The 9,661-nt window shown below is 48.0% G+C and overlaps 1 protein-coding gene across 2 annotated transcripts in view; it reads left to right on the top strand.

Moving 5' to 3' along the window:
- Positions 1 to 2,051: 2,051 nt before the first annotated feature.
- Positions 2,052 to 9,661, top strand: part of PLCB3 (phospholipase C beta 3) — a 67,969-nt gene continuing 60,359 nt past the window's right edge. The window contains exon 1 of one of the 2 annotated variants that reach the window (XM_083715541.1): positions 2,052 to 2,209. In XM_083715541.1, the coding sequence (XP_083571667.1) occupies positions 2,111 to 2,209 (99 nt within the window). In that variant the 5' untranslated portion in view covers positions 2,052 to 2,110. The remainder of the gene's footprint in view (positions 2,210 to 9,661) is intronic. The other variant, XM_083715540.1, reaches the window with a different exon arrangement.

The raw sequence follows: 9,661 nt of genomic DNA, 5'->3' as shown, positions 1-9,661 counted from the left end.
ATCACCACCCAACATCCGGCAGCATAATTGCCACCCCAGGACTCTCCCTCTCCCATAATCTATAAAATGGGTGCAAGACTTCCCCCAATCTTTTCTGCAACCTTTAGAACAGAAGGAGGGAACCACCTTTGCAGGTAGTCTCAAGAGAGACCCGTATCACAGGTCCTGGGATTTCAGAAATCCTGAAAAGTGGTTGATGGATTAAGTATCTACTGTTTTGGCAGCATGGCCCTAGATGGAATTTCAGTGTTCTCAAAATACATATGTGGATTTATCCTCCCAACAACCCTATGAGGTAGGCTTGGCTGAGAGCAAAAGAGATAATAAAATAATAATAATAATAATAATAATAATAATAATAATAATAATAATAATAATAGAATTAATATCCTGTCGTCTTTTCTCCAAGGAGCTCAAGGTGGCTTGCATGCTTCTCCCCCTCCTCATTTAATCCCTACACAACAGCCCTGGGCAGTGACTGTCCCCAAGCCCATCCAGTGTGCTTTATGGCCAAGTGGGGATTTGAACCCTGGTCTCTCCCAGGTCCACACTGTCACAGTGCACAGGATGGAGAGAATCTGTCTACTATTAGCGGTGGAAGCTAAGTAGAGCCTCCAGCCATAGGGGCAGTCTACCTCAGAGGACCAATTTGCTTCTAGGTGGGGGGAAAATGTGAGCTTTCCAGAAGAAGCTGTTTGGCCTCAACGTAAGAACATGAGAAGAGAAAATGAACCTGCTGGATCAGGCCAATGGCTCATCTAGTCCAGCTTCCTGTTTTCACAGCAGCCATCCAGGTGTCTGTGGGGACACTCTCCTCTCCTGTTTGTGGCTGGTGGAACGCACAAACTGAACCCGGTTCTCCCCCGATCTGAATCCGACACCCTAAACCCAGAAGTGGGGGAGTGGGGGAGCTCCCTTACGATACGATAATCTTTATCGTCATTGTCCCATACAGAACAACGAAATCGATAAAATCAACATCAGACATTCAAAAACCAACAAGCCAGCTATCCCAGCCTGGTTAGTCCCTAAAAACTCTGATACCCCATAATTGAATACAATATACTCACATAGAGACTACCTTAAAGGTAACAGTAAAGGGACCCCTGACCGTTAGGTCCAGTCGTGGCCGACTGGGGTTGCGGCACTCATCTCGCTTTATTGGCCGAGGGAGCCGGCGTACATCTTCCGGGTCATGTGGCCAGCATGACGAAGCCACTTCTGGCGAACCAGAGCAGCGCACGGAAACGCCGTTTACCTTCCCGCCGGAGCGGTACCTATTTATCTACTTGCACTTTGACGTGCTTTCGAATTGCTAGGTTGGCAGGAGCTGGGACCGAGCAACGGGAGCTCACTCCGTCACGGGGATTTGAACCACCTAGGCTCTGTGGTTTAACCCACAGCGCCCTAGAGACTACCTTCCACTGCGTTTAAAACCAAAATCACATTTGAATAGAAACTGTTTCTCAGGCGGCTAGTCCTAGTCTTTATAACCCTGTACCTTCTTCCAGAAGGCAGAAGCTGAAAGAGATCTTTTCCAGGGTGCACATTATCCTGCACTATCTCTGCAGCTTTCTTATGGCACCTGGAAGCATAGATTTGATCCAAGGTGGGAAGAGTGCACCCAATTATTCTCTCCGCAGTCTTTACAACCTTGGACAGCATTGTTTTCCCCCTGACCCTGCAGCTCCCAAACCACATACACAGACCATAAGTTAATGTTGTTGGGACTCCAACTCCCATCAGCCCCCTGCCAGCATGGACACTGGCCAGGGATGATGGGAGTTGGAGTCTTCACAACATCTGGAGCTTCTCTAACCACTGCACCGCACGGTCTACTTTCCCGGGCAGGTTTCTCCAGAAGTAAACCCTCGCCACCATCCCCGCGGGGCTTACGCGCGCTCGGAGCACTGCGCGCCGGAGTCCTCGCTCCCAGCCCCGCCACGCAGCTCCTCCTTCCTCCGCTTCCCTCCAAGAAGGAACCGGGCGGTCACTTTAAGCGCCTTCTCCCGGGCCGGTCCCACCCCTGCGCGCAGTCCCCGCCCAGGGAGAGGCTGCGGCGGCGGTTCCCCACGGGCAGCGGGGGTCCCGGGCCAGGAGCGCCGCAGCCATGGCCGGGGCGCGCCCGGAGGTCCACGCGCTCCAGCTGGAGCCCCTGAAGGTCCCGGAGACCCTGATGAAAGGCAGCAAGTTCATCAAATGGGACGAGGTGAGTCTCGGAGGGCGGGACGAGACCTCATCTCCCCCTTCATCGCGTTGCAAACTTTTCGTGCAAAATAGCCACCCTCCCTTCTGCAGGCTTGCTTTGATCTTAGAGAGGACCCCCCTTTTCAGTGGGGTGGGTGCGTGGGCCACCAGAAGCCCCCGTTCCCTCACTTGTCCCCTCGCTTCAGATTGTCGGTCTTTTCTGCGCAACAGTGTGTTTCCATGCCCGTGTACCCCATTGGTTTACTTTGGGGGGAACCCCCTGACTTCCAAAAGTAAAGATTTGGTAGTTTGCCCATTTCCCCTGCTTTCCCCCTTCTCTTATTCTGCTGCTGCCTCTGGGGTTTTTTTTTTGTGGGGTGGTGGATCCTTTCTGGGAAGCAATCTTGTCCCCTATCTGTATCTTTACACCCCGCTGTTTTATTTACTGGGGGTTCCCTTCTTGTAGAGAGAAATATATTATTCCTCTATCCTCCTACACTTTAGACCTCCTTTTTGACTCCCTCTCTAGATTACTCTCCTCCTCCTTCCCCCCTTATCTCCTATGACACTCCTAAATTCCATTCCTTTGCAACTCTCCAATTCTTTACATTTGAGTTTTATTTTATTCATTTATTTTTTTGGTGGCTTCGTGCAAACTATGTTGCAGAAACAAATCCCCCCTTTCACTTATCTGCAGCTCCCCCATGGTTTGCATAGGCGCCCCTTCCCAAAGGAGAGAAAAAAAGGTCTCTGTATTAAGTGGGGACCCCCCCCCCCACTTCATTGAAAGAGTATTTCTTTTCTCCATCAGTCTTGGGAAGCCCCCTTCCCAGTCCCTAATTCTGCTATTTATTTCTTGTTGGCTTCTATTTCTTGACCCACAATTCGCAGCAGAGCAACAACCTGGGAAGGGGTTGGAGAAAACACGGGGGTCCTCTCTGACTTGTTTGTTTCACCCCACCCTATCTCTTCCTTTAGTAGAGCCACTTTCCCTTGGAAAAGACCTTCTCGGTGGGCCCCAAAGCTGCCTTTTCCTCTCCTTTAAGCCCCCTTATAACATATCTCCAACACAATCCTCCAACTTCCACTTCCAAACTTCAGCCTGACCCTCCCCTGTCTCGCTTTCCTGTCCCCCTTGCCCCCAAGCGTGACCTCTCCAAGGTTCCCTTGCCCTGAGCTGTCAAGGTGGAGTTGATGCCTTCTCCCTCCCACTCTTCCTGCTTTCTCTCTTTTTCTCCTGTTAGCCTGACTCTTTCTGGAGACAGACCCCTCCTTGCCTTTTTTCGCTTTTTCAGGAACTTTAACCTCCCTAAGTCTTCAAATCGAGATATCTTTTTGCCTTCCTTGCGCCGGAAGGATTTTTTTCTTTAAATGTGCAATGCCCTGGGTGGTATCTAGGGAGACAAGAAGCATTTCCGCCCCCCCCCTTCCAACATTTCCAACTTTTTCTCAGTGTTTATAAAAAGAGCGAGGCTTTGTTGGACCCTCTGTTGACTGCCAGCCCCCTATCCCTGTCTCTCCCCCATTTAGTTTCCGGTGCATTTATACTCCCATGTGCCCTGAATGTTGATTTTGGTCTGTGTACATTTTATGAACATGAAGTGTTTTTTATTATAAAAAAGAGATTGTGTACTGTACTGCAATTCACAGGGGTTCTCTATGGGACAGGGGTGTTCTCTATAGGAGAATCTGCCTGCAAGGGGACTGGCCAAACCTTTGGAGTGTGTGTATGCTCATGGGGTGCTCTCAGTGGGGTGCATTCTTGCGGCAGATGCATACAGACCTGCCCCACTGAGCTACTTAGACCCAAAATTGAAGCAAAGGCAGTCTCTGAAGCTCTATGAGTTTGGGTCTGTCTTGGAGATGGGCGGATGGTGTCAGGTGTGGGGAGAGTTTATCATCTTCTTCTTTGGCGATCACTCATAGCCGAGTAAGATTGTCTTCCATAAACACGGTTTTAACAATGTAAGTGACTGTGGAGGCCAATTCTGGATCCACACGTCCCTCCACAGTGGGAACATTGGTTTCCAGGTGGGAGTTGATCACGGTGTAGATTTGCCAAGCGTACCTTCCTCTTAGCCTCTTGCGTCCTGAGTTCGAGTGTCTTCAAAGCCCATGACACCTTTGGTAAAGGCTGTTTTCCACTGGAGCGCTCGCAGGCAAGGGTTTCCCAATTGTTTTTTTTGCCTTGAGACAGTCTTTGAACCTCTTTTGTTGACCACCAGCATTACACTTTCCATTTTTAAGTTCGGAATAGAGTGTAGTTGCTTTGGAAGAACTGGAAGGGAGGTAGAGGCCTGAGGCCCTTGGTGGAAGAGTGAGGTTAAAAACCAATAAATATTATATGTGGGACCTAGAATGAGTAGATGGGTGGCATTTGAAGTGTGGGGGTGGATTTGGCAGATCAGCCTGAATGGGGCTTTGGGTGTTTACAGCGAAGGGACCCTCTGGATCACTTCAGTGGGGCCCAGTGATTGTGGGGCAGAAATAAGAAATCCTTGATTATTTCCTCCATTCCCTTAGGGCCTTGGTTACTGGGGGGCAGGAACAAGCTTCTTCTGACTTCTGCCCCCCCTTACTTTCCCTCCTTCGGCCCTGCTGGGGGTTTCACAATCTAAGCACTATGACAACAGCCCTCTTGGCCTTCCTTCCTTTTGCTCTATCCAACCCCAAAAAAGGAAGCCCAGAGCCTTAGGCAAGAAAAAAAAGACATACAAGCTAGATCAATGGGCCTGGGTCCCTCTCATTGATCAAAGGGGGTTTTTGTGTCAGGGAGAGGGGGGGGAGATAGTGGGGGGCAATCAATCACCCCTTAGTAGAGAAGATTCAGGACTTAAGGGAAGGAATTCAGGACTTGTCCTGATTGAAACTGTTAAGGAAAAATGCTAAGGGAAGCTCCAGTACACACAAAGTGATATTTTCTCTTTGTGCACATGTGTGTGTGTTTTGTATACACAACCCAGACTCCTGTGTCAGGATATTATGGGGAGGGTAAGCATGGATAGGGAAGTCTGTCTCCTTCTGTTAGAGGAAAACTGGGCAAAAGTTTGGTGTTAACAAGAAATCTCTGACACTGGTTTGTGGTTTGTGTGTAAACACGCTCACAGTTTTGTGTCTTATCTGTGGGTGTTCACTCTGGGGTGGGGAAGGGTGAAGTTCCCTCCTGGTGAGGAACCAAAGTCTCAGTTTTCTTTTCTTTTTACCAAAGAATCAGGTTTTTAGCATTCGTTGAACCTGAGATAGGAGGCAAAATATACAGACAATATTTTCATTTTGGGCTGAGGAATCAGCCTGCTTCCCGCTTTCAGCGTTTTACTCTTCCTTGCTGGAAAAATTCCTGCAAACACCCACAATCTCACCCAGTCTCTGCACTCCCGCCCAGAAGATCTCTTCTAAAATGTGGTGAATTCATGGAGTGTGGGGGGGGTTATGTGGGCCTAGTGATTTGTGGCATCCTGTGCCAGGCCACATTGGTGCTGGGAGGGTGGCAGGCTGTTTTGGAGGCAAGACGGGTGTCACGTGGGCCTGGTTTGAGAGAGGTGCATGCGTGTACATGTGTCTGGGGGTGAGAGAAAGCAAGGGTTTTGCAACCCTCAACTGCCCATATTTCTTCTTTGCCCCTCACTCTGATTGTTTGCTACTTTCTCTCCCCGCCTTTTTTTACCCAAGGATGTGAATCTAATGACTATTTGCACAGCCTGAGGAAACATGTTTCTGAGGTGTCTGCCAAATGACACCCCCAATGGCCCTCTTCCCCCCCTCCTTTCGCCTCAGAAATGCTTCTCAAACAGCTGTGAGGACAAATCCTTTCTCAGGGGAATCCTGTTTCTTGCCTGGAATGGTCGAAGATGGAGAGCTCATCTGCCCAGCCAACACTGCAAACAACATGGGGAAACAAGGAATATTTTCCCTTCTTCCCTCCCCTGTCTGGTTCTGATCTTAATTCTCCTCATTCTCCAGCATCCCAGCCCAGATCTGCGGGGCCAGAATGTCAAGCAGCAAATTGCGGCTAATTTCCCCCTTCCCATCCGTTTCCTTTCAAAACAGTTCTCAAAAACGGATAATTTCCCAGGTCAGTTAATTTCCCTGGGGGGAGAGTGGTAGCAATTGCCTCAATTTCTCTTTGATCTTTGTCAGCTGAGCCTGCCTCACAGGGCTATTGTGAGGATAAAATGGGGGGGGGGGCAGGTGTCTATGTTGTGGAGGGAATCTCCATGTTTGCTAGGAAAGAGGAAGAAAGTCATTCTACTTAGAGTAGAGCCATTGAAATTAATGGTTCCCAGTTAATCATGTGGATTGAATTTAGTGGGTCTACTCTGAATAGGAGTAACGTATTGGAGACAACCTGTAGTTTAAAAGAATCATAGAATTGTAGAGTTGGAAAGGACCATGCGAGTAATCTAGTCCAACTCCTGCAATGCAGGATTATTTTGTCCAACATGGGATTCGAACCCATGACCTTGAGTTCAAGAGTTTCTTGCTCTCCTGACTTGACCTGAGGGGTGCAACAGGTTCATACAGATGGGTGGCTTGACTGGGGCTTGTAGGATTAGACAGGGCAATCTGAATGGGGTTTTGTGTGCTTCCACTTTCCAGCAAATGAAGAGCTCATCTTGAGGTACCCCTCATTCTTCCTCCTGCATTATCCTGATATCAGGGTGCCCTTTGCTTCTCTTAAGTACCCTTGAAATCGCTGCTGGCATCTGATGGCGATATTGACATTTAAACGTTTTGGGTTATTTGGGGGGGGGGGGTTCCTTGTGTTTTGCCTTTCCACCCTCTATCTCTCCTCACCCTGCCCCAGAAATATCAATGTGTGAGCATTAGATACGATCCCTGACTGACTTCGCCTCCGCCCAGGTTCTCATTTTTACAGCGGTTTCCTTATCATAAGTGGGAGAGCCTGGAACAATGATTCCCGTTCAATGTTCCCACAGCGATAACAGTCCAGAGGGCAGCTGATGAGGGAAGGGCTCTCTGTGTGGGTGGGTGATGTAAGATTTGCGGGGTGGGGGCATGCTGTTACAGAGCTGCTTGGAAATGGCCCCCCCGCTCTGGAGTCCTTTGCAGTGTCCGGAACCAGCTCCCGGCCTCCAGTGCCCACCCCCATTTCCTTTTCATCTCCAGACAGAGTTTCAGGGTCTCTGGGTATTTAGCGTGCTGACCAATGGGAGTGCATATGGTCTCTATTAAAATTCCTGTCTTGTGAGCTCCCCCCACCCCACTAATACAGGGCCTAAGGGGGATTCCCACAGCCCTGTGATGCCATGGATGGCGGGGGGGGGGTGAGTTTGAGAGGGTGCACTGAGAACAGCCAAATCCTTTCAGATGACAAAGGCAAAGTGTGGGGTGGTGGGTAGGAACTTCATAGTTGCTTCTGTGTAGTGTGGAGCACAATACAGTGAAATAAAATCTTTGACAGGGAAAATAGGAGTTTGTGTGCATTCTAATTTTAATCAAAACTTTGCAAGCTGGCACAGCAAAATGCAGGTTACCCTGTTTGTATTTATACAGTTGGGCCGCATTCTTACTGTACATTTAACGCCATTTTTGGCCTGCAGGATTATTGGGAACTGTAGTTGGCTAAGGGTGCTAAGAACCATAGCTCTGTGAGAGGTGAAATACAGTTCCCAGGATTACTGGGGGTGGGGGAGTGTGGGCTTTAAAAAATGGAGGAGGCTTGGTGGTGTGTGTGTGGAACCTTGATTCAATATGTTTTTATTAGATTATCATTCTACCCTGCAAAGAGCTCAGAGCATATACAGGGTTGGGGTTTTTCTCCCTTTACCACTTTATTATTGCAAGAACCCTGTGAGGTAGGTTAAGTCAAATCTCCCACTGAACTTCATGGCTGAGTAGCGGGATTTGAATCCAGGGCTCGAGGTTTATGAGTCAGTGCGTCTGCCTGAGACTTATTTAAGAACTCAAATGTGAAATTGCTGGTCTAACAAAAATAATGTTTTTTACTGGATGATTAGGGCATAGCTGAGCACGACACTATTTTTTTGAAAAGGGATGCAGAAATGATGCCTCTTAGCTTAATGTCTGTCCCATGAGAATTGGTAGAAAGCATGATTAAAGCTAGAATGATAAAGAATGTTGAACGATAAGCCTTGCTGAGGAAGAATCAGCACGGCTTTTGCAAAGAGAAAGCCATTCTTGGCAACCTTGTACTAACTTCCCTAGATTTCCAAAAACCTTTTGACAGAATCTCTGGCCAAAGAATTTTTAGTAAGCTTTTGTGCATTGCCTTAATGGATTGTTATTTGCTTAAAGAATAAATTGTAGGGATAAGTATACATTTCTCACGGTCGTGGGGAGGGAGCTGGATCTGTATTGTGTGGGTCTGGTGCTGTTTAACATTCATAAGTGATCTTGAGTCAGGGGTGAGCAGTGAGCTAGCCAAGTTTGTGAGTGACAGCAAACTATTCAGGATGGTGACAATCTGAGCAGACTACAAATATCTCCACTGGACGAACAGCCAACAAAAACGGCAATTGGGGTTTAGTGTAAGTAAGCATAAAGGGTTTCATATATAAACATATAAACCAGTTTGTTCCGAACTGGTAGAGGCTAACTAGAAAAGGGAGGTCCTGGGGTTGTGCTGGATAACTCTATGAAAACATCAACCTGCTTTGTGTGTCAGCACCAACAAGGAGAGATTGCTTGCTGGAGATTCTTAGGCAAGCTATCTGAAAGCAGACCTGCCAGTTTCGTAAAGCTTCCCAATACTGTAAATATATGGCGCAAGACTGTTTGAATACTATGTATGGTTCTGACTAACCAGTCTCAAAAAAGGATATCACAGAGCTGCAGAAAGTAGCAGAGAGTGCAGTTGAAATGATCAGGGGGGCTGAAGCAACTCCTCTATACTGTATTAGGAAAGTTTGAGAGATGTTTGAACTTTTTAGCTTAGAACTTTTTAGCTTAGATGGGCTCCCAACTCCCGTCAGCCCCAGTCAGCGTAGCTAATGCCCAGGGATGATAAGAGGGGTCATATCAACATCTGGAAGGCTACAGGTTTCCTAATCTAGTCTAGGGAGACATAATCAACGTAATTAAGACTTATAACGTTATACATGGTGTGAAGAGAGTGAGTGAGTGAGTGAGTGAGAGAGAGAGGTCCCTACACTTTCCCTCAGAACCGTGGGTTGTGTAAGGAAGCTGAATGAGCAAAGACGAAAGGAAGTGTTTCTTCACATAGGTCACGTTCGCACCATACATGTAAAGCACATGGCTTCCCCTAAAGCATCCTGGGAACTGTCCTTTGTTAAGGGGGGTGGGAATTTTAGCTCTCTGAGGGGCAACCTACAGTTCCCAGGGTTCTCTGGGGGAAGACATGACTGCTTAAGCCTTAAGTGGTATAATTGGGCTTTCAATATATGGTGGTGTGGATACAGGACTTGCGCATTGTTAACCTATGGAATTAGCTGCTGCAGGATACTGTGATGGCCAGTACCTAAGGGGGATTTAT

This window comes from Podarcis gaigeae (genome assembly GCF_964106915.1).
Source record: "Podarcis gaigeae genome assembly, chromosome: 16".
Taxonomy (NCBI): domain Eukaryota; kingdom Metazoa; phylum Chordata; class Lepidosauria; order Squamata; family Lacertidae; genus Podarcis; species Podarcis gaigeae.
This window is presented reverse-complemented; position numbering and strand designations above follow the sequence as displayed.